We start from the raw sequence: 24102 nt of genomic DNA on the forward strand, positions 1-24102 counted from the left end.
GTCATTGCTGGTGAACCTGAGTGAACACGAGGTCAGCTTAGAATCTAACATAGCAACCACGCCGAATAATCTCTGCGGCGCGGAATCTTGTAGCCAAGGTTAACGAGGTTATTTAAATTTCGCTACCCGCCGCCGTCTGCTCTCTAAGTAGGCAGCTACAGTTGCGTTTTGTCTACATGAACAAGTAAGTAGAAATTGTGAAGTCACAACGAACCTCGTTCGCGTAGCCAAACAGTATTTCTTACAAAGAAACCTTCAACAAGAATTCTTATCTCTGACAAATAATCTATAGTGAGTTTTGAAGTTAAAAAATAATCTTTAACTTCAAATCAGTGAGAAAAAGTAATCTCTCAAATATCAATATCCAAAGGAAAAGTAGTAACAGAATACATAGCAAAAAAGAGTTTGTTAGAACGTTCGAAAGAAAAATTAAAAAAGAATGAAATACATCTATGTAGTGTGAGCATCGTTTTCTAGCAGATTGTGGAACTAGAAGTGAGCTATTAACTAAAATATAGTCTCCTCTCTCAGAAAGTCATACATTTATTTGCAACATAGAAATGATGCAATCGCTAAGAGAATGAATTTTAATGGACTTTTGGCCTTTCAGATCTTTATCTTGGGAAAGGAGTGTCGCGCAGTCCTGTCAAAAGAGTACGAAACAATGACGGAACAAGATGAAATTCATCAGCGGCGCTTCGTTGCTTCTACGGAGTGACATAAGTGCTTTAAGAAGAATAGAAGGCTAAAAAGAGTAAAGTTAGAATACGAATTCTTCTTCTTCTTCTTCCTAGCGTTTGTCCCGCGTTGTTGCAGGGTCCGCTTTTCTGCTTCTTGTCTTCCATTTGGTTCTATGCATTGCATCAGTCGTACACAAACGTGCATCTATCATATCCAGCTTCACACGGTCTAACCAGCGAATCTTTGGCCTCCCACGCGGCCTTACTCCTGAAACGTCGAGCTTCAAAGCGGCAACAGAATCTTCCTCTCGCCGCAAGACGTGACCAAACCATCTCAGCCGCGCCTCCTTCATGTTCTCAGTTATCGGGGCAACGCCCAAGATGGAGCGTACAGTGTCGTTGGATACTTTCTCTTTTAGCGTTACACCTATCGTCCATTCCAACATCCGCATCTCCATAGCGTGCAACACTCTTTCCAAGGCTTTCGTCGTCGACCAGCACTCGCATCCGTAAAGGGCAACCAATCGCACAACCGTCCTGTAGATCTTCGACTTCAGTCGAACAGGGACTTTCTTGTCGCAGAGTACGCCTGCTGCCATTTTTCACTTCATCTATGCCGCATTAACACATGCTCGACCTTCTTGATCAATGTCGCCTGTAGAAGTCATTTAGATCCAAGGTGCTTGAAACAGTTCACCTTGTTTAATTCGGTGCCATCGACACGAATTGAACCATCGTCTATCCTTGGTCCGCACTCCATGTACTCAGTTTTTGATGTGTTGAGGCGCAATCCATATTTCTGCAGCTGATCCTTCCAAGACTGTACTCATGTGGGACACGGTCGAAAGCTTTCTCGAGATCGAGAAAAGCAAGATGCAGACTGCGGTTCTTCTCTCGATGTTTCTCCAGGAGGATTCGGACAGCATGGATAGCATCTATTGTGCTGCAGTCCTTCACAAAGCAGCACTGGTTGAGTGAAACGCTAACAATTTTCCTCAGACGAGCCTCCAGGACACGCTCAAAAACCTTCATCGTATGGCACAGCAGCCGTATAGGCCTGTACGAAGTGCACTCAGCAATGTCTCCTTTCCCTTTCCAGACAGGCACGGTCACGGAAGTTTGCCCAACGTCTGGAGTCCGTCCTTCTGCAACGATCTTGTTAAATGGAGTTGCGAGCCACACGAACCCTCGATCTCCTAGCAGCTTCCAGACATCAGCAGGTTTGTCATCAGGACCAGTTGCCTTGTTCGACTTCATTTTTGCGAGGGCAGCCCTGACTTCGACGGCAGTAATTGGTAGAACAGGACCCTCGACGCTGGGAACTGTTGGGATCGGAGAATGACAGAACTCTTCGTTACACAAGTGGTTGTAGTACTCTCGCCACCTCTCCAGGATCTGACCAGGGCGGCGCAGAACGGCTCCATCAGCTCCCTTAACGATCTTGTTGTGTTCCATATCCAACGTTGGGCGATGTCGCGCTCTGACTAAACGATACACTGTCCGCTCCCCCTCTTTTGTATCAAGCATGTCGTACACAGCCTTGTAGCGGTTCGACTTCGCCTTGGAAACTGCCTTCTTAGCCTCCCTCTTCGCCGCTAGGTAAGCACCCCAATCTTCAGGCTGACGCGTCCTCCACCAGAGCTTATACCTGGACTTCTTCTCACAAATTGCCGCCTGAACTTCCTCGTTCCAAAACCACATAGCCTTTTGTACCTTTGGCTTACCTAAAGTCGTCTTTCCCAGAGTGTTTTCCGCGGTCAAGCGTATAACGCTGGAAGTAGACGACCACCGTACGAGTGGGGTGAGGAAGTGTAGATGGAGCCACGGACGCGAAAAACACCTCCTTTCTATCCTTCAGATTCCACCATTTGATGCGCTGTGTTTCAGTCCTTGGATGTCTCTTCCTTGGATGGGAGATTTTCAAGTCCATAACGAGCAGATGGTGTTGGGCAGCGACATGGTCTGTAGAGATGACTTTTGAATCCTGCAGAAGTCGGCGATCTCGTCGGCGTAACATCCAGAAATCTATTTGTGTTTCACGACCGCCGCTGGTGTACGTGATCAAATGCGATTTTCTTTTCCAATACTGCGTGTTAGCAATGATCAAGTCACTTGCAACAGCATACCCCAGGATTCGCAACCCGTCGTCGTTACGAGCTCCATAGCCGTATCCACCATGACAACTTTCGAATCTGTCTTTCCGAGAACCGACATGTCCGTTGAAGTCTCCTCCAATTAAAAGTATTTCTTCGCTTTCCAGGGATTGAACGTACTGCTCCAGATCTTCCCAAAAGCTCGCCTTCTCTTCTTCACTACAGCCCATCTGTGGCGCATAAGCAGATACGACTCCCAATTCCACTTCTCCTGTATCTACTTTTACAACCATTAAGTCGATAGTGGATCCACCGCTGTGACGCTATTTCTAAACGACTCGTTCAATATGATACCAACGCCATTGCGATTTGATGTGCTGTGGTAGATCAGCTTGTAGCCATCGCCTAATTCCCCTGCCTTGGAGCCTTTCCAGCGAGCCTCCTGTATACAACATATGTCAACACGGCGTTTTCTGAGACTGTCTGCCAGTTCACGACTTCTTCCAGTAAGCGTCCCAACGTTAAGTGTTGCCAAGCGCACTGGATGTTGCTGGCGATGGCGGACTAACTTCTTTGGCCGGCTTCGTCGTCTAGTCGGTAGCCCTCGCATATTTGCCACATTGCCCGGGCGAGGACAATGCGCGTCGCTTGCGTGTGCCTTAGCTTCTGAAGAACACATAGTAGACATTAGCAGTACGACGCGACGGGGGTGTTGTCCTCGGTCGGCTTGTCGCACTAGTAAGCTAGCAGCCTGACACCGGAATCGTCGTACTACCCCCTCAGTTAGCTAGCCTGTAGCCTTGGCCCAACGACCGGGCTACTAGCCGGACACCTTTGTTTCATGGTTGAACCTGCCGAGACGAATTCTCGCCACCATAGCTGCCCGACGGCCAGGGCCACCGCTGCGCCGCTTTAAGGCGTGAGGTAGGATTTGCAGCAGTAAAGTTAGAATATGAATTGTTTGGCGTTAATCAATCCCTTGGGATGCGTTCTGCTTCAACTCAAAATCTATTGAAGTTTATGCGCACGTATCTGGCTTATGAAATTACTTACGGGAGCCAGTCGATGTATTTATACTCGTGTTTTTAATCTCCCAATCAAGTCTGGTGACAATTTATCGGCATTGAGTTCACCAAAAAAGCTTGGTGAGTTTTAAGTGTTGAACTATCAACTGTGCATGCACCACAAGTGTCTCACACCACCATTCTACGCCCGTCTTCACTGACAAAAAAAGAGTGGTTGTAGAAATTTGTGAAGATCCTAATCTTTTTCTTAAAATTCTTCTTTAATAGAATAGCGCAAAAAGCAGGCATAATAGCAGAAAATAATCCCAAGAAAGATCCCCTTACACAAGTGTAACAACGAAAAGGACAGCAAGAAGTAAATGAGTCTCAAGACAAAAGAAAAGAAACTACTGTGACGGCTACGTTATTGTTATTATTATCTGATTTCATGCGAGAAACGTAGGTGTTAAGAACAATTCTCGCATCTGTTTAATGGAAATACGTTGTCAAGAGAAAAGGAGCGATTTGCTCTTTTCAGGAACTACTTTCAGAAACAAAAGAACAACTGGAAAGAGCGCATAGAATGGCACTTGCTTTCATTCAGGACAGAATGAAGTTCCTTCGAATTCCGATAACAACGGGTGCTGCTGATATAGAGCTCACTCATGATGGGATGGGAAGTCCGCAAAAAAAGCGCGGAATGCGAAATCGAATGGCAGCATGCAGAGCAAAGATGGGATCGACAAGTATGGACATAGGCCACGAAAAAAGGGAAAAGAAAAATTGAGTTGGAATTATTGAGTTGGAATAACCATACAAAGCATTCCAGTAAAAGCTAAAAGCAGAAAGTTAAAAAATTGTAGATTAGAGTTGATTCGTGAAGAGATGAGGAACGTCTGCAACATGAATCAAAATTGATTTATAATTAATTAAACAATTAATGAATTAATACTAAATCCTCAAGAGTGCGTACAAAAAAAATTACGGTAAAATTTAACCAATTGGAGAAAACATACAGATTGCGTGAAAATTGGTGAAATCAGGGAATGAGAGGACTATGTCACGCTTCTTGTCTGTGTTTGAGGTTAATGGAAGTTAGCGATGAACACATTACTGGCAGATACTGAATTAAGGCAATGCAATATTAAGTTCATAGAGGTGCAGAGCGCTAGTTTCGTTTCTTTCTTTCGTTTCCAGAGAAGTAGTTCCCTATCGCATAACGAAACTTATTTATCGAGGTTACGCGCTTTTAACCACACGAGACACATTATTGATGAGATGGACTCGAAAAATCTAAAACCTTCAACCCACTTGGAGCACACCGTAGAATATGTCATCCAAACTCCGAAATCGAGGTAGAAGTTCATATATTATCCTACGAGTCCGAGATCACAGCACGCAGAACGCTAGAGGCCTTTTGGATAACCGCCAAAAGTCCAAAAATAAACGAGAAGGTTGAGTGCATTGCTATCAAAAACGAGTTATCCCTATATCAAGACCTATGCGGGTTTTGATCTACGGGCGGGCCGTGAGGTCGCTATATAAAAACCCTTGTGACTCGTAGTTGTGGTACGTGGTGGTCTGCTGCGTTAATAAGTCTAGCTAATGAGGTAAGTACTAGCCAATGTATTGCTGTTTGAGTTTGCCTACCGTTTGGATGCTTTCGGTAGGGTGATGAGGCGCTTGAGGGGATAAATCACTAATGGCTTTGAACTTTCCAGGCTCTGACGAAGGCGATAACGCCGAAACGTTAGCCGTTGTTTAATAAAGGCGATCAATGCCAATCTTGGCTACTGCTCAAGGAAATCAATAAAAAACTTCGTTTCAACATGCCGAGATTCAAAGACAATCGAACATGGGCAATACTCAGAGAGGTACCAGCAGTCTTTCTTTTCTCGAAATAATTTTTCAAATTCAAATTCACAGTGCGCTATCTAGTAATGAGTGTTAACGATCAACGACCTACTCACTCCATTCATGTGACCTCAGTCACCTTAGCCATAAACTCCCCGCTCGAAAATACAGAGCACGTAATGAAGTTTCTATTTGGGCGTTCACCTTTTAATTCGTTTGTTTGCGTCAAAGATTACAAAGATTACATACTTCACCTTAAACTGGGTTTTTTCTAGTAGAATGTGCTCATAAACATGATTATTTTCAAGAAGGGTAGAACTAAGCAGCGATTTAAAGTCGCACAGGCTGAGGCTACTGACCTAACTGCCAGATATTCTGGTCGATGCTTCCAAGAAATGCAAACATCCTTTGCGGTTCTAACAAATAGACCCTTCGAATATGACTTAAATACGACCTTGTAACCTTCCAGTTTTGTCATAAACGCTTCGAAAAAAAAAATAAAAACGAGATGGTGCTGCTTTCATAAATTTCCAGCAGCAACAGAAGTGTAAACGTCATTTCCTACGGGTGACATCATTTCCTACTCTGCTGTGTCGCTGCCGACGATCAGGAGCGTCACCAACGGCGGTGATTGGTGCGAAAGTGAACGGTGCACAAAAATGTCCGCGCATCTACTTGGAGTAGAGGTTGAGTGTCAGTCGAAAATAAACAGCAACCGCAATTTGGAATATAATGGTATATTATAAGCGAACACACTCACGACAGCGTGTTTTCCATTTCATTTTTTAATTTGTACGAGAATGGCTGGGTTACGTTCAGTCGTGGTATGGATCCGTCTTGATGTGCTCGAAATCATGGGCACTGCTATCCATTCAAATCCTTCCTTGAGATTTCTGCGCAGAGTTCAACATTGAAAATACTGAGTTAAAACCATAAAGCTGCTTAATTTTCGTCTATGTTTACTTTGCCGTGTTCATGTCTGGGCTAGCCCTCCTCACTTGCTCGTTTTTTTTTTTCACTTGCTCACTAACACAGTTTCTTCAACCACCGTATGCTGGTATACGGTGATTGAAGAAACTGTGTTAGTGAGTGAGTGTTAGTGAGTATACCTGCAATACAACATGCCAGAAAATAAGGACGAAATGAGGAAGAAGAGAAGATTAGGACAAATCTTGAAAACTTAGTGGTGAAGTGTGATTCATAGGCAAAACACTTGCATTGATGGATTAGAGCATTGAGAAACTCGTATCAGCCTCAGGATAAACAAAGAAATCAAGGCAGGGAAATATATCTTGCTCACATAAGCCTAAAAAAAGAAAACGTTATTGAAAGTCTCGCTCTTTTCGTGCTTTTCGAGTACAATTATCCTGGGAAACTGAAAGCCTGGAACAATACCATGTCTTATTCATAGAGCAGAGGTAGAGGGTAGGAATAAGGAAATTTTTATCGAATATAGTAGTATGTTTAGTTTGGGAAACTTTTTTGCTCTACAGACGTAAGAGACTGAAGGGAGCAGACTGGGAAACGAAGTAGAAATTTTGGAATTCAACCAAACTATTGGCAAAAAGGATATAATTTCTGCAGTTCTTGATAGCGAATATGACAAACCACACAGTCCTAATGACTGAGTGATTACACAAAATTTCGAAGAGATCTCAGGAGTTTTCCGTGAATCAAAAAAGAATTTTCTTCAAGTAGAATTTCATCGTATGCTGTGAGACATTTTCTGAGAAATACGGATTTAAACGCTATTTTAGAAGGAAAAGATGCAGAAACGTAACAGAATAGGATAAGAGTTATTCTACGAGAATGCCACAGTGTATCTTCTCTCCTTAATTGAGAATTGATGTTCTTGTTCTTGACATTGACCAAAGCAGAAATGGAAAAAACCAAGAAGAGAGTCTACTGGCAACGATACTGGCCCTGCATATGCACGGGTATAACCGAGATCTTGTAATAGCAACTGATAAAAGCATTAACCAAACAACTAGGTCACAACGCAGAGTGAGGTCTGCTGCTATGCGGAAAGAAAAAAAACAGAGAAGATAGTACTAGAGCAAACCCTTAGCTTCCTCGAAATTCTCCCAGTCGATACTGGTTCGTCGGTGAACCACAGGAGGGGGCGGAGCCTATAAACACGTTGCTGAAGGAATTTCCTTGTCTGACGTCATGGAGGACATTTTCACTCACCTTATTCTTGTATTGCGGATTCTCCTCCAGTATGTCTCCCTCGTAATCGTTCAGTGGTGTAGTTCTCCCCGATACTGTTCCTCTCGCCTGAATAAAAGAGAACTACGGTGCCTATGTGGAATTATCGAGTGTTGGGAGTTGATTAATATGTGAATGTGTCTTAAGCATTAGGGATTCCACCAACGTGGCATCAAAAGTATTCCCCAACCTTTGTAAGAAAAAATAAAATGTATCAAATGTTGAAACCTGCGGAGGAATCTGGGAGGAAATGCTTTCATAGAAATCGGAGTACGGCATATCAGATTTCCTTCTTCGTGATGCTGAAAGCTAGAGATTCGCACAGTGGACGAGATGAGCATTGGTGTAGAGATCCTTAGAAGAGCTAGAGATTCAACGCAAACAATTTTTAAACTGCACCTGCTCTCTCCTTCGGTGGAATAGATACTTTGATCTTCTCCTCTTCTTTCACTTGGACCACTTCTGAAAAGAGGAGAATGATTTTTATTACCGAAAACTAATTTATATTTCTGTATGCTGTTCGGTTTGCTTCTGCATATGAGTGTGAGGGTATTTGTCTGTGGCCCTCTTTTTCTTAGTCAGCTGTGGCTGTCAGAATTTTCTCTCAAAAAAGCGCCTTGTTAGAACAATTCAGGAAAACATGCCATCGGAGGGTGCGTTGAAGGCGAATCTCTCCAATGTGCATGATTGAGTGGGCGTGGTTGGACGTGGACGTTGAGCGGTCGCGTTGCTGTACTCCCTACGTAAAGCAGCATGCTCGGGATCCTGAATAACGCTGGTTCACCCAGTTTAACTAGTACACAAGAGCGAAATTACCTGTACGTGTCTTGCGAAGGCAGATGGTGGATTGGGACGGTTGAGTTGAACTGAAATTCAAAATATTAGGAGTGTATTACGCAAGGCGTAGTACCGTCGTGCTTTTGCTGACCGCTAATCGTCAAAGAAGTGCGTCAGCTGCATCGGAGAGGGACTTCTTTGGAAAGTTAACCTGACTAGCTCCTAGCTAAGATGCTTCAAAATGCTCCTTTCGAAAACTTAAAACCACTTTTTTAGGATATTTTCTTGGCGAGAAAAGGCATATGTTCCATAAAAGATACAAACTCATTCGCTGCAGCACTATACTGTGTCAAGCTTCTTGAAGCTACTTAAAAATTTGACCGCCATCGCTTTTTTAAGAAGATCACATGAAATTCCATAGCTCTGAAGAAAATATTTTTAGGTGACTAGACATAACGGAGCTAAGTATCAGACTGTGATGACGTCGAGACGTCAGACGCCAAATATTAACCATTTTTACCTGCAGCCAATGTACCCTCTACTTCTGAATCCAAGTCATCGTCATCGCGAAGAAGGCTTTTATGTAATTCATGTTCCTTAAAACGTGAAGATAATGTGAAAAGACAATACAAAAAAAAGAAATATTTATAAATCCATGGATAGCTTACTTGCTCAGAATGACCTGGCCCAGGAACAGACATCTTGTATTTCTGTGTTTCTCCTAACGATGGATCGACGGTGGGAGTTGGTTTGACCTTTGAAGTAATTTCTTTTTCGCTTCCGTATGTGTTTGAAATACACTCAGGGCATTTTTTGACTTAAAGAATGAGATTTTTAACTGCAGCTGTTATCATCAATATTCAAGTGAGGTGGTACTGAATTTTATTAGACTCACGCCAAACTCTCATTTTCCACACAATTTATAATCTTTCTATCCGAAAATAATTCTCAATTGTAGCAGTTCCAGATGGTTGTGGTTGTCTAACTTTATAGCGCTGCTTTAATCAATCTGAGAAGTTTCTCTTTCACTTGTTTACGCACGCAATCAATTTAATTAAATTCTTAATCAGCGTTGCAAACATTTCCAAGAGTGTGCGCTCTATTTGAGAATAATTTAATAGCGAACACGCTAGACTGCGGTGCTTCCGTGGAAAAGCACGCACACGATGGCAACTTAATCAGGGTTGGATATCGGGAGTGGCACTGGTGGTGAGGGACTGCTAACAGCAAGAGGCACCGAATAAAAACAGAACTGCGTTCATCTTAGACCACATATACCTATTTTTCTTTAGTACGAAATTGTCGAGATACAAAAATGAAGTGATGAAAAGTTGGTTTTCAATGTTAGATATGATAAGTTAAGGTTTTTACTGATGTGATTCAAAACTTCTTTCTATACTAGTTTTAACGTTTCAGGTAGGTGAAATTTGCACGTAGATGACGGCGTGCAAACCAGAATAAAAACCTACACATATACACACAAATAAGAAGGAACTATGTTTGCTAGTGCGTATGTTTTTGGATACTATATAAATATAAATATAAATAAATAAATAAATATATATATATAACTGGAGCGACCTTCAGAGCACAATCTGCTTAATCAGTGAATCACGTGCTGATTTGATTAGGGTCTTCATGAGATTACCCCCGTATGACGCAACATTATATGACTGCCTCAGAATCACTAATATTGGGCTTCCGAACCGTGTTCTGACACAGAAAGACAAGTCTGAAATTTCCTCGAGTTAGAAGAAATCCACGACCTTCAGAAGATTAAGCAATTCCTCAAATGATGCTGTTTGTTCCTGCAGGCTAAGTAATTCGGAACAATTCCCTTCTTACCTTTGTTTCGAAACATTAAGTTATTAATAAAGTAATAATTCAATATTCTGAAACAAAGGTAGGAAGGAAATTGTTAGACGTTCATTCTTTTTATTAGGTTGAGTCGAAAGTTCTCAGACAATGTGTTAGTGATGACTTCTGGAGATCATCACTAAACAAAGAGCAACAAAAATGGACGCGTCACCTACCGTTAGATAGAGTATAAAAGGTTCTTCAAAGTGTAGGTTAACAATTACACTGGGCTAGTTTCTTTCCTGCAACCATGCCGCGCAATTTCAAGTCGTCGTCACTCCACCTCCGCAACGTTATTTTTCTCTCTTTCTCTTTCTCTATCTGGCGAAGAACCCGCGGATATCGGTAGACATTTGAAGGAAGTTTACAAGGAGCACGCCCCCGCTAGAAGTACAGTCTATGAGTGGCACTCAAAGTTCGCGTCGGGCGACTATTCCATCGAAGATGAAGACCGTTCGGGACGCGCGATGGAGTTGGATTTGGACTTGCTGCGGAGACAGCTGGAAGCCGATCCGTATCAAACCACTCGCGAACTGACAGTCGCTCTTGGGGCAAGTCGAACCACAGTTGTTCGCGAATTGAAGTCAATCGGCAAGGTGCGAAAACTAGGTCGATGGGTACCACAGTATGAGATGGACTGCCGCGCTGATGCGGCACGTTCTCTCCTCACGCTCAAGTGCACCCTCACGTGGCTTGAGCACTTAGTCACCGAGAATGAGAAGTAGATTTCCTATTCTAACATTCACCGGCGTGCCCAATGGGTTGACAAAGGTACGGATGCAGAAGACGTCTATAAACTCAACGTGCACGTCAAAAAGGTTATGCTCTGCATCTGGTGGAGTGTATGCAGTGTCGAATACTGGGAGCTGCTCGCTGAGGGATGTACAGTGACCGAAGACGTCTACGTTGAGCAAGTGAGGAACAGAAGACAAATCTCGAAAATGCTCGCCCGCAGCAGCGCGAAGTCTACTTCCAGCACGACAACACTCAGTCACACATTGGAAAAATGACCGAGGCTGAAGTGAAGAAGTTCTTCTGGACCATTTTACCACACCAACCGTATTCCCCAGACCTGGCTCCCTCAGATTACCACCTTTTTTCCTATCTCCAACGTCATGTTGATGGTCAAGACTTCCAAACGTGCGACGACATCAAAAAGGCACTCGAGCAGTTCTTCAAGGAACTGTCCCCAACGTTCTGGAGCAAAGGCATCTACGATCTGTCTAAACGTTGGCAGAAGACCATCGATGCCAATGGTGCATACTTCAAATAATTTACAGTTATCGTTTGAAAATTGCAAAATAAATAAAAATATTGTCAATTTGTCCGAGAACGTTCAACTCAACCTAATAGATAAACCAGTAATATTACTCAAGAACAAACAAATAAAATTTATGTAATCTTTTAATAGACCCCCATTCTCGATATTGCTTCGTTAATAGTCTTTGTTCTAGTTTTTACATCACTCTCATTACCTATTCATTCATTCACTCAAGTATTCATGGTATCCAACCAAGTCTTCATCTATACAACTGTTCATTCGCTCATTTACTCACTAGTTCATTTATCCATTCGTTCATTCATCCCTTCATTCATTTATCCCTATTGCTGAAGAAATTAAAGTGCACAGCTTTAGTGATGAATGACAATTCAGACTGAACGCGTTTTTATAAAAAAAAAAAGATAGCATGATTTGACCCCAGTCACTAAGTCTTGACAACAGAAAAACCCACTAGATTTTATTTATCCATCTTTTCATTAAATACTGCTCTCATCAAGTAATGTTTATACGCGGAGAAAAAGAAACTCACCACCTCAACGATAGTCTCATTGGTATCGCTGGTTCTCATTGAGATACGGTCGATGTCAAGTTGTGCAGGCAATTCGGGAGCAGGCGGTAGATCGCATTCGATCGACTCAGTGAACGAACGCATCGCACGAAATGAGGCGACGCGCTCTGAAAAGGGGAACCCTAAGAGCACCTCTGAGCTGTTGAATCAACAGTAAAGTAGTATTTCCAATTACTCGCCGTATTCCGATTTCGACTCTATGAAAACAACCCCCATATGAGAAGTCTCGAGGGATTTTCTTACTATCACTAGGCAAAATGACCTAAGTATTCTTTGAAATTTTTTTGATTTGACTGCCACCTCAGTTCAATCTTCTATTCTTTTAAATATCTATTAAAAAGCTACAAGAAAGAGCTCAGAGTCTAAAGATTTCACTTTCCTCTTTTCTTTTTTTGATGGATTCATACATTGGCTGAGGCAACTAAGAGCTGTCACGCACAAAACCGTTCATTTCTCTTTGGAATGCACGTAAATTCTAATCGTCAAGATAACTCCTGAGGTAGGTTTCTGACCTTTCGAGGTTTCTTACTAAATAATGACCAGCTTCTGAAACTTGGATCTAGAGAATAATCGAGTGTTATGATAGATTCGTCAAAGACAAAACTGAGTTATTACAATTTTACATGTCTTCTGAAATACAGAAGTTTCGAACATGAAATGGAACGGAATTTCTCAAAGCAGCTCCAAACAATCCAGCATGAACACTACGTCGTCGGAAAAGCGCGTACGAAGTGTGTAAGGAAGGCGTACAATGAGAGTTTTGCAGAGGAAAACAAGCCAGTCACTGCTGGTCGATTTAATAAGCGACAACGCCCGCTGAATAGATGGCGGGAAAATGTTTGTAGAGAAACTTCTACGAGTGGTTACGCGGAAACCCAAGTAATTAAATTAAGAAATTACAAAAAGCAAATATTAAATAATCACTGAATATTTGAGGGGAGTTGGGAAAAAAGCACACCTTCAGCCTGCCAGATGCTATGGCAGGCTGAAAGTGTGAGCTGCATCAGCCGATAGGAATATTGTTCACGCACGTTCGAACGAAAGCTAACCTTATATAATAAAAACACTAACTTCTTCGTCGGTAAATAATAAAAGTAATAGAAAACAAATAGAGTCGGGGCAGCATCTAACAAAATTTAACAACCGCAAGAATCTTGTGTTGACGTTAGGATTGATGGAAAAATTTGAAAGCATAATTCATTCGGAACCTATATATGAAGCCAGGATGTGCGGGAAATTTTACCATTCGCTTTTTCAGAGTGTGCAAATAACAATGCACCAGCGGCAATTAAATATGTGAGAAATACTCCAGACGAACACTACACGAGATGCAAAATGTGATCTAAATCTACTTGAACCACATTTTCAAAAATCCAAGGTTATCTATTTAAGCGTCAGAACCCCACTTCCTTCTCCTGCATATGTAACATTAGGACGTTTATTTGTTCTTCACATCTAAGAGAATCACAATGAAAACAACCTGTAAACAACTTGTGCTCCCACCACAACCGTTTGGTTCTATCAAACTTTTGCACTTCTAAGTAGCTCTGTGGCGCTTTAATAGTTGCAGTTACGAAAAAATAAAACGTGTTTCTTTGCAGTGAAATTTTGTTGTTTTGCAGGATGGAACTTTGTAAAATGCGCATACCATATATTTAACAGAGAAAATTATGTGGTCGTTACTTGTTATCAGAATGAGATCTGGATTTTGTAAACTGTTTTTCTATTAAACTAAGTGATCGCTATGAAAGATTTAATAAATAAAACGTCCTACTTTCTATACTCTTCTCAGCAAAGGAGCATCTCGAATGAAAAGATAAATTTATTCAAAAAAATGGAAAAATGATAGGAGGAAAAAAAACAGAATGTAAATTTCAAAAGAGAGACCAGAGAGCCCCGTTGGCAAGCGATTCTAAAGGACTGAAGTTTCTTTCCACGTAGCACCAATATTTCGTTAACATTACAGTTCCTGAACTAATAACAAACAAATGGGAAGTTATCTTTATTATCTTCCCAAAGTTAGTTTTCGTCCTGTGTTTTTCCTCAAGCGAAAGCACCTAATCGCAGAAGTTCCCATTTTAATTTAGCTCAAGTTTCTTTTTTCAATAAACCTTCGAAGCAATCGAAAACCTCCGAGCTTGACTTTGTGTTCCTAAGAAAGATGGCATTAGTGCTTCCAGAGGTCATTCTTCGCTCCATCATCAAAAATGTGTGCCAGTCGGAGCATTAAATATTCATGTGGTTAGCTATGGAGCTGGCAAAGTTGTTTGCACCTACGCTTTCGCAAATGCAAAAAAGTTTTCAGGATTTGGGAGCGGAAGAAAGGAAGAAAAAATAGGCAAAATTGATCCTACCTGAAGTAGTTTGCAAAGTGTCGTCGGTGCGAAAAGCGTTTCGGCCTCCATGTGGATCGAATTCTCGAGGCGACTGATCACGCCAAGACATTTGACATCTGTAGAAATTCTTGACTTTACGGATATCAGAGATTCATAGATGTATATCAAATTAGCGTTTGATTAAGATTTGGTGAACAGAACAGACCACAAAGAGGGGGTAAAATCAGCAAAAAATCAGCAAAAACACATCAAAAAATTTCATGGAAGAAACCGTGGACGAGGAAAATGTGAAATTTGGTGCTGAATGAATTGAAAGCGAAAGGTATTTATTCTCGACAAGTGCCAGAGCACTTTCTGGTGAGACTAAGATCTCAAAAAAAATTTTTTTCTCCAACAATTTAATTGAGAGAGATTCACGTCAATGAAAACAAAATGAAAAACAGTTCCTTCGCTCGATGCACCTTCAGATGTTTGCCATAAGCGATAATAGAAACATATCCCCTCATCCCTCCTCCGCCCCCCATATTTTAAGAGGGATTCATAAAAATGAAGTCGGGCGCTATATTTTACGGAGGGTGGGAGAGACAGGGTTATACATACAGCCGGCTCACCATAAATTTCATGAGAACTGAAGTTAATTGAATACTGTATCAATCTAGAGAACGTTAAAAAAAATCTCAGCAAAACTTTTGGCAGAACCCCTTCACAGTGGGAAGTTTTCTCTTCGAAATTGCGGGTTACTGTGACCCTCTTCCTCCATCCTAAGGTCCATAGCGCCCGAGTCGTCGAATAAAAACAGAAATTCCATGGACGACGTTAACGTCAATCTTCATTACAGGCACCCGTTAGTTGCATATTATTGATCAGCTTTTTTGCATGTTCTTTTAACAGATATACAGGCGGGTCAGAACGGATTGACTAAGATTTGGTGTAGTTACCTAAGCGGGTTGCACTCGAAGTGACGCGATGAGGATTGTGATAGAGGCGGGACATCCGCTATTTGCAGTCGGACTGCAGATATGACTGAGGTCCTACCTGGATCACAGGAGCATATACAGCTGCAACTGGGTCGACTATGACGTAGGTGAACTCACAGTAGCAAGGCAGAAAAACGGAACCAAGGAGCGACAAAAAAGATAAAGAGGAATAAGCGTGAATATCTAGAACAGCAAGGGCGGGTGTAGTGTAGCGGTTAGAGGTTCTGCTACTTGCACGATCGATAGGAGGTTCAAATCCGCCCTAATGCTCACCAAATCTTTCACCCCTCCGGGGTCGATAAATTGGTGCCAGGCTTCTGGGAGGATAAAACACTGACTTGGCACATCGGCTAGACCCCGCACGTCTTTGTATAGGCCAGTTACACGTTCGCAAAACTCAAACGATTCTGAATTGAAGTAAACGTGGTTGCGCATCCGCAGATAGGGATTGATCAACGCCGTGCACTTTATCCCTTATCCTTTATCTAGAACAGTTATATCGATAGTATCAAGTGTGCGGTTGTTGAAGACACGGTATTTACGCTTGTGTAAAGAGGAGCAGAGACTATGGAAATTTCGTAAAGACCGAGATTCAGTCTCTGGAGTATGTCTGCCATCGAAATGACGAGTCCAGCAATCAGCGTGAAACGCACGATTCGCATACCGTTCAAAAAGAAGCATAATACGAGAAAAAGCAGATTTATTCCATATAAGGGGAGCAAACGTGGAACTAATTCCTTTCGAAATCCCAAGTCATTGCGGAGCAATTTTTTCATTGCGGCATTCCATCCTCGGCAGAGATACTGGAATAAGCTTCCACCGAAGCATCCATAATCAATAGGACTATGGGGATAGTCTTCCCAAAGCTCTTTTCTTCCTGTTCTCTTTTTTAAGCTATTGTACATAATTAGGATTATTTTACAATCGCAGTAGAACAGAGTTCCTCTTCGATTTCCAAGTCCTTTCTTCCTTAACCCTCGGCAGTTTTTTCCATGATTTTTTTACGAGGTTCTGGGGAATATTCACTAAATGTCTGATGTGTCGACTTCGTCATCATTATCAAATTATCATATGACTGAAAAATTATCATATGAAATATGAAGTCACCAGGCCCAGGCTAGACGGCAAGACTAAACAGTTTCGTGTTTCAAGTTCCTGGGTGGTGTAGTGAGAACTGGCAAATCGAGGTTTGGGAACTTGATGGGATATGCACGCTACCAAAGACCTCGAACCATTTTCACGCCTTTGATAAAGATCAAGTTGTCGAAACGTCAACCCATAGCTTTCACAAAACCTCCTTGACAAAGCAAAAAAAAAACATAAAATTCATCTTCCTTAGTATCGCTGCGACTGCCTTATCGATTATCTTCCAGTTGGGAAGGATACAGAGTATAAATTGGCCGTCTTTGCTGGGAAAGTGACACACAACACGTCAGACCTGCACAATACGACTACGACCGTGAAATCTAGGTCTTTGGTATCAAACAAATTATTTGAACAATTTTTGGTGGTGTCCGTTGTAGAGGAAATATGACGCAAGATCATCTATGCAAGTGGATTGCATCTGGGGTGGTGCGGCTTTCAGGTGGATTATGCCTAATAGGGTCGTAGATTATGAGGAGAAGAGTGGTTCCATCCATTTCTTTCTAATTGCCGTAAAAAACGGTCCAGAAGATGCGGCTTCGGGCGTTCCGTGGAGCTACTTTCTACAACTAGTTCGATTTAGCGCGCCAGCCTTGTGCACGCACGTAGCATCTTCCGTCTTTTGCGGCAATTAAGAAGAAATGGATGGAACACCCATAATCTACGACCCCACATAGGCATAACCCACCTGAAACCCGTACCACCCCAGATTCGTGGGGTGATGCCTTTAAATCAGGAGGAATACCAAAAAGAGTTCTGTCGTTTATAGCAGTCTCAAGGGGAGAAAAAAACAGAAAAAAGCACAGTGACAAGCTGAATCACCACATTTCTATGTAGAGCTGATTGTATTTATCATTCTTTGCTAGCATATGTCACATGCTGTTTGCTAATAACCACCACCAAGCACGCTATCCTGGTCAGCGTTAATAAATGAACGTTAAACTAATGAAGTTATGAAGAATTATGCATACTATTCAGCGAGCACAACTTCGTCTATTCTGCTCATCTTGGTTGATGGCTAAAGGTCTGTTTAAAACAGGATATCACAAACAAAGTCAAGGATACGCTTTATTCTGAAGGTCTGCATCGTTGGCAACTCGAGCAATCGCTACGCTATGATCTCAGCAACTAACTACGTAAGACCGCTTAGACCCTTGGACCTTTCTCCACAATTCGTCCACTCTTTGAAATCCATCATACTCGCTTAACAGCCATAACAAACGTTTCAATAAGTATTACGCAAATACCTAATGTGACACTTATTACAGGCCTAATGTGATGTACTTATCGGAGTTTTGCAATAATTGTAACAATTTTGAATTAATCAACGCTAATGGATAATAATCCTAATGATACGGTAGTTACCTTTCTCTTGTTGTTGATGCTTCTGTTTCAAATGGGCGATTGCCTTCGACGACCTCTTTCATAGGTAAAAAGTGGAGCGCTATTGGAGAACCTAGCCAGAGAAACGCGTTTTAAAAATTGTCCAGAGAAACCCGTTTGAGCCGCACAAAACCTTCGACACTATCTCCAGCTGGTATACCTTTAGGATTGAATAGCAGACATAATCAAAAAGGAAATTCTTTTCCATCATAATTAAGATGGGAAGCCTTCATGTTCTATGAGAGACTCCCCCTATAAAAAGTTATTTCTCTGTTTTTAATGTCATATCAAAGGAAATTGGCTGATAGTCGTAAATGTTCCCAATCTGAAATGTCTTCTAATCCGATTAGGTATCCTTTTCTGAGTAGTTGGTTGCAATCTATAAGAAATTAAAGATCAGAGAAGTTTTTTCTCAAAAAAAAAAAAAAAGAAAAATGATGCTACGCCTGGAAATTTGTCTGCGTAAGTGTTTTGAAATGCGAAAAACACAACAAGAAAACTTTTGAAAAGACTTTTTTCCACATAGTTTCATGTTGTCTTATGCTCATAGCTGCGCCATTCCTGAGTCGCGCTATCATTTCATACATACACTATCAGCTGCAGGACTCTCGGTAGATAAAATGATGCTGTGAAGGTGGCCGAGAGTCCCACTATCGACTACAGTACACCAGTACACCAACAGTTATCTAAACTGCTGTTGATGTCGTTGCTAGAAAGTTGTTCCAAACTGTGTCGCTTTTTTGCAGTTTATGTTCTGGATGAGTTTGATGAGCAAAATCCAAAGACACTAGAAGTTGCCTTTGCATCGGTCCAGTCGCTGCAAATATCCGAGAAAAATTCCAAGAACGATCATTGAAAGAACAAGAATTAATAACTTTCAACTCGGGTGTTCCTTTTCACAGGGATTATAGATGAAACTTTTTTTAGGTTTCGAAATCAAATGGTCGTTCTATTTGCAATCGGATTAACCAAACCCTTCATCCAGTCTATCCCGCAGGGACTAGTTCAAATACATAAAAAAAAAACGCCTTTCGGATAAAGGAGCGCTATAAATGAAGGATACTCAGCTTTAAATTACAGAAAATGACTTAAAAATTCCATCCAATCACTTTTAAGCACAGCACAGCCAATTAATTACAAAATAAATCTCCAAGCATTAGAACAAGTGAGCACGTACTTTGCTCAATTAATTCTATTTGCATTAGTAAATGCGAAATAATCAACAACTGATTTTAGTACTTTCTTTTGCTTATTCCAACACAGCATGAATTTTGCCGCAAATGCCTCATCTCTGACCTAATATGTTCGTCTCTTATTGAATTCCACTTGTACTATGCAAGATACTGCCCATTATTCACTGTGATGCAGTGTTTACCCACGACGCTTCCACTAAATAGACTGACGAGCGTATAAAAATAGTAGGCAAATAAATAAATAAGTTCTTTCGGCAGAAAACCAGTGCAAAGATCACAGCTTTTAAAATGGGCTAATATTCGAATGTCTAATGATTTTCATTTCGGTGATAAAGCAACTCAATTATCCGAGAAGACACGGTAAGTAAGTGGAAAAAGAGAGCAGAAGAAAGAAACGAGTAAGAAGTTAATAAGAAGTATGGATTATCTGTTAAGCTAACCGGTGAGACATGGAGATGCGCTTAAAAACAACAATTTGTCAACTAAAGATCGTAAAGGTTCCTGGTATTTTGAAAAAGAAATAGATGGGGCGGATAAGAGATGATGCATGGAAGCGCCCTGACGCGAGGCTTATTAGAAATTTCTTTGTCCTCCGAAGCGCGTCTGGTCCGCCAATAACTCGCACTCAGCACTCACACTACAACTACACATCATTTCTGGGGCGAAGCGCATTCGCGCAAGCGCACAGCTCCGTAGAAGTTTTTCACGTTCTGGCGAGAAAAATGAGAATGGCTGCCAAAATCGGAGTTCAAGCAGAAAAATGACACTTTCAAGCTGGAATTCACGCTGCGAAAAAAAGATAATGACTCTCCAGAAATGCTACTGAAGGTGTAGGAGAACTAGAGAATAGCCAGTTTTTTTTTGCCACATTTCAGATTTTCGATTTCTGGAATACAGAAATGTGAATGGTGAATTTCAGGATCTTCGCTGCGCTGAACAGTTATACAGACCGTTTTTTTCTCTTTCACACAGTTTTCCCTCGTAATCATGTATTATGAAAAATTTGAATGTTCTGTGTTGTTGAGTGTGTAGAATTACTGCAACAACCAAGTTTTAAATTAACTACTTTGCATTTAAAATCAGAAAATCCAGAAAAAACAACTTGCGCTTTCTGCAATTTATTCGAGGGTGCAGATTATCCGATAAAATTTCAGAATAATTTCATGGAAAGTTAAACACAGGAAAGTGCAAGGTTAATGGGAACTGAATCAACTGAAATTGACGATGTTTCGAGAAATAGGAAGTGAATGTGCTCACTATGTTTGATTTATCCAAGTTCAACCGGCAATTTTCCACCACGGTCGGGGAAACTGAAAGCCTCTGGGTTTAAGGTACCACTTGAAAAATGTTAAAGATAAGATGAGCTGTAATTATGACAGGCATGGGCAATAATTATGAGATAATGTCTCAGAAATAGGAAGCAATGGGAAGTGAAGGAGGGAGCTGGACAAAATTCATTTTCGATGCTCAGATTTTGAGACATTCTCATATCCAACGTGAACAAAATTGCTGAGGTATCCTTCAAAGACTTGCTTAAATTACTGCGCTACTCCATATATTCTGAGAGAAAAGTCATAGTCTAAATGAATACGTCATAGGCAGATGAATGAGTGGGTTATCTATCCAATAAATGAAGAAATAAGTAAGAAGTATACATACGGAAATATATCGAAAGTGCTCTGGAAACGAGGAAAAATGTGCAAGACTCTCTTGCAGCTGACTACCCAGTGGTCTGAATTCCTTAAAGTTGAAGGACGTATCCTCGACTTTTAGGACAAGTGGCTGAAATGAGCTCCTCTCGGCACGACTCCACTACTTTAGAAAGAAGCTCCGGAAAGACTCGAGAAAAAACACTCGGAAACAACCAAATTACTGGCCAAACCATTTGATTAGATAACAGCTTATGTGTAGAGACAAATAATAGTCTGCGTTACCATCGTCTAAGTAGATTATACGCAATGAATATGAAATGAGTAGAATCTGGCATGTAATTAGCGCTAGAGCGTGTTTTTGGCATTCAACCGTCTTGGCAAGGGCGTATGTGTAGGCTATAATAGGAGGCAAAAGATCGATATAGCTGCGTCCTGAGTAGAGCGGAGAGTCTCTGCGTGCTCTGTGTATGTGTGTGTCCCAACGGCTCTGATGGTCGATACGACGACGGGGACGAGAACGACTAAAACGCGACCAGCAGCACAAGTGCTGAAAGTACAATCCGCCTCCGGAGGCTTAGGGCGAGAAGATCTTTCGAGAAGATGTCGCACTTCCGTCGTCAAACGCAGTATTTGCGAAGGAAAAGGAGAAGGGAGTGGTATGAAGAAGGCGGTAGGCGAGACGCTGTAGTTTGATGGTCTGGGGTCTGAGGCGTTGTGCAGGCAATTTGTTCGCAACCCCATAGGATAGGAAATTCTCAATGGCTGGGGCATATCTTGATATCGCTCGTACTTGCTAAACATTACGAACTGTGCATAGACAACATTCGTGGTTTGTATGCGTTTCCATGACCGTTTGTAGTACTAAGCCACAAGAGAATCATCTCATTAAAAATCCTGCATTAAAAATTGATTACCTATACTTTTCATGTGCTTACACTGCTTTCTTGAGAAAACCTCATTTCCTTGTTTTCTGCAAATGTACTAGTCGACAGTTCTTTTCGTTTTCTAATGGTGAATTCGTATTCCTTCTCAGATACAAGAATTTGAACTGCATCAAAAATTCTGACGAAGGTAGAGTCGACAAAGAGATTTTAGAGAAAAAAACTAAACGGATTTGAAAGAATGAAAGAGAAAGACAGAAGCATCACTAAAACATTCTGAAGCGATCCTCGCCATAGGCTTCGCAGTGTCACTCAAATAACTAATGAATTTTTTTCGTTAAGAGACATAGAAATACAGGGAGAGTGCAACTGATGAAGTGAATTTCTATGGCACGCTCAATATCTACACGCACATCTTCTTGGCTTTGTCCACTGAAGCGTAAAGTTTTGCAATTCGATTCCGTCTTCCAAAGGGTTGGGAGACGGAATCGAATTGCAAAATTATAGCTAGTATTTTTCTTCAGACTAACGTGTAAGTTACCTAATTTCAAAAGAGTTGTGAATTGGGGAACATATCTCGTAAGAAGTCCCTCCAACATTTGTACGAGGAACATGACCTGACCCTGTTTCCTTTGGAAAAAAACACTTCCGATATGATCTACACTCGTTGACGTAAATAAAGTTGGGCAGAAACCCTCTCCTAATTCTTACACGGCGTTCGCTCCATTTCTTAACCCTCTTCTTTTTATTCTTTTCCGGACCATATGAAAATGTGAGCAAATGAGTTGACCAATTTCGAATCTGTTCTGCTTCGTGCCTCTTCCAGATTTTGGCTTCTTTCTTAACACTTTCATTAATAGCACATTCACATGTGCTGAGTCTAATCTCACACACCCTTTTTTATCCTGATGAATGTTTTGTAGTTTTACGTACTGATATTTGCATTTTTGCTTACCGACGAAGTAAGAGGACGGCCGAGATCTCTTATACCGTATACCCTCAAGCATTCTTATCAGCATCAAGGTTGAGGTGCTGGAGCAGTCAGGAAAGGTTTTTACCGTTTTTTGAGCACATCTGAAGGTTTTTACCGTTTTTGATCTCAGTTACGAGACCAGCATTATTAAAGAGCATGAAATAGAAGCGCTGCACGCAGAAATTCTTTTTTTTTCTCTCACAAAGAATGCTTCTTCTCTTAGATATGCTTTTTGATTAAAATTCCCAAAACTGGTGCCATTCGTCGAAATGCAGCCTGGAAGGGTCAGATCTATCCCTCAAAGTCCATAATTTATTTCACAAGTCCACTTTAACCTGAGCACTTCCTCAGCCATTTCTTTGCTTCATTTACCTTTCACTGTTCTGGTATTTTAAGAGAATGCAAAAGTTTTACTTTCTTTTTACCGTGTGCATGAATTTCCTCAATGTATTACACGATTCGTCAAACAGAATTCGTTGCCAAATTTTACACAGCTGTACTTTCTTAATTTGACTGTCAAATGGAAAATATAATTTTTTGGGCATTCTTATTTCACGAGGACAGGGGAAGAAATCAATACGGTGCACTAAAGAAACATCCTATAATTTTAAAACCTAATATTTGTGAGTGTCATCTCTCCAAGTGTTGTTGACTTCGTTAATAACAAAAGTCAGAAGATAATGATGAGATCTGCTGAGAATCTCGGTACTTTATCACATTATTCACTTTTATTGGCATATTAGAGTTGGAGGAAGTATTCGTTCGGAAATCTGTTCCAAGACTTCTGAAATATTTCCTTTCTTTGGACATGCTGAAGAAAATTATCTTTTTCAACTAAGGCTTTCTCTCCTTCTCTCTCCAATGAGTAACTGATTCCGTTTGTTTGTTCATGTTCAAATCAATACTTTTTAGGTCACTTTACTACAAAAACACATTGTATCTAATAGCACAGCAATGAATAGATGCCCGATGACCTGCGACTTGTCGCAGGTCATCGGGCATCTATTCATTGCTGTGCTATTAGATAATCGCATAAGTTCGTGTTCGATTTCTATGGCACTAAAATGTGTCGCGTGGTTAAACTCCTATATATCTGCTTAATTTTTTTGTATACACTACAGTGCCTTGTACCATATTATAGTATAGCCAAGTATCTTTCAAATAATTCGATATGTGCTTTACGGATTTTTTGCAAATGGAGAACGAAAAGTGCATTTCCGGCGTGTATGTTATGCGAATTT

General features: G+C 41.2%; 7 protein-coding genes across 11 annotated transcripts; 2 read left to right on the forward strand and 5 right to left on the reverse strand.

Moving 5' to 3' along the window:
- Nucleotides 1-790: 790 nt before the first annotated feature.
- On the reverse strand, nucleotides 791-1279 carry RB195_014563 (uncharacterized protein; the record flags this gene model as incomplete). The annotated part of the gene is made up of 1 exon (XM_064204887.1): nucleotides 791-1279. One exon carries the CDS (start codon nucleotides 1277-1279, stop codon nucleotides 791-793), a length of 489 nt encoding a protein of 162 aa, XP_064060768.1.
- Nucleotides 1280-1418: 139 nt separating this feature from the next.
- RB195_014564 (uncharacterized protein) lies at nucleotides 1419-2381 on the reverse strand (the record flags this gene model as incomplete). The annotated part of the gene is made up of 1 exon (XM_064204888.1): nucleotides 1419-2381. One exon carries the CDS (start codon nucleotides 2379-2381, stop codon nucleotides 1419-1421), a length of 963 nt encoding a protein of 320 aa, XP_064060770.1.
- On the reverse strand, nucleotides 1419-3003 carry RB195_014565 (uncharacterized protein; the record flags this gene model as incomplete). 2 transcript variants are annotated; one of them, XM_064204889.1, is made up of 2 exons in its annotated part: nucleotides 1419-2328; nucleotides 2405-3003. In XM_064204889.1, 2 exons carry the CDS (start codon nucleotides 3001-3003, stop codon nucleotides 1419-1421), a joined length of 1509 nt encoding a protein of 502 aa, XP_064060769.1. The 2 variants fall into 2 exon arrangements, with proteins under 2 accessions (XP_064060769.1, XP_064060771.1); XM_064204890.1 differs by lacking the exon at nucleotides 1419-2328 and having other exon boundaries at nucleotides 2401-3003.
- Nucleotides 3004-3065: 62 nt separating this feature from the next.
- Nucleotides 3066-3461, reverse strand: RB195_014566 (uncharacterized protein; the record flags this gene model as incomplete). Of its 2 annotated transcripts, none has more annotated exons than XM_064204891.1 (1): nucleotides 3066-3461. In XM_064204891.1, the coding sequence occupies one exon, from the start codon at nucleotides 3459-3461 to the stop codon at nucleotides 3066-3068; it is 396 nt and encodes a 131-aa protein (XP_064060772.1). The 2 variants fall into 2 exon arrangements, with proteins under 2 accessions (XP_064060772.1, XP_064060773.1); XM_064204892.1 differs by having other exon boundaries at nucleotides 3066-3452.
- A 3971-nt stretch (nucleotides 3462-7432) lies between these two features.
- On the reverse strand, nucleotides 7433-18206 carry RB195_014567 (uncharacterized protein; the record flags this gene model as incomplete). 3 transcript variants are annotated; one of them, XM_013444327.2, is made up of 12 exons in its annotated part: nucleotides 7433-7554; nucleotides 7694-7760; nucleotides 7822-7908; nucleotides 8068-8141; nucleotides 8239-8301; nucleotides 8484-8604; nucleotides 8656-8705; nucleotides 9137-9212; nucleotides 9285-9371; nucleotides 12285-12430; nucleotides 14678-14775; nucleotides 18145-18206. In XM_013444327.2, the coding sequence occupies 12 exons, from the start codon at nucleotides 18204-18206 to the stop codon at nucleotides 7433-7435; spliced, it is 1053 nt and encodes a 350-aa protein (XP_013299781.2). The 3 variants fall into 3 exon arrangements, with proteins under 3 accessions (XP_013299781.2, XP_064060774.1, XP_064060777.1); XM_064204893.1 differs by lacking the exons at nucleotides 12285-12430; nucleotides 14678-14775; nucleotides 18145-18206 and having other exon boundaries at nucleotides 9285-9317; XM_064204894.1 differs by lacking the exons at nucleotides 7433-7554; nucleotides 7694-7760; nucleotides 7822-7908; ... (5 more) ...; nucleotides 9285-9371; nucleotides 18145-18206 and having other exon boundaries at nucleotides 12213-12430; nucleotides 14678-14768.
- On the forward strand, nucleotides 10941-11198 carry RB195_014568 (uncharacterized protein; the record flags this gene model as incomplete). The annotated part of the gene is made up of 1 exon (XM_064204895.1): nucleotides 10941-11198. The coding sequence occupies one exon, from the start codon at nucleotides 10941-10943 to the stop codon at nucleotides 11196-11198; it is 258 nt and encodes an 85-aa protein (XP_064060775.1).
- Nucleotides 11295-11746, forward strand: RB195_014569 (uncharacterized protein; the record flags this gene model as incomplete). The annotated part of the gene is made up of 2 exons (XM_064204896.1): nucleotides 11295-11387; nucleotides 11450-11746. 2 exons carry the CDS (start codon nucleotides 11295-11297, stop codon nucleotides 11744-11746), a joined length of 390 nt encoding a protein of 129 aa, XP_064060776.1.
- Nucleotides 18207-24102: the final 5896 nt, after the last annotated feature.

The sequence above is a fragment of the Necator americanus genome, chromosome V, assembly GCF_031761385.1.
Source record: "Necator americanus strain Aroian chromosome V, whole genome shotgun sequence".
Lineage (NCBI taxonomy): Eukaryota > Metazoa > Nematoda > Chromadorea > Rhabditida > Ancylostomatidae > Necator > Necator americanus.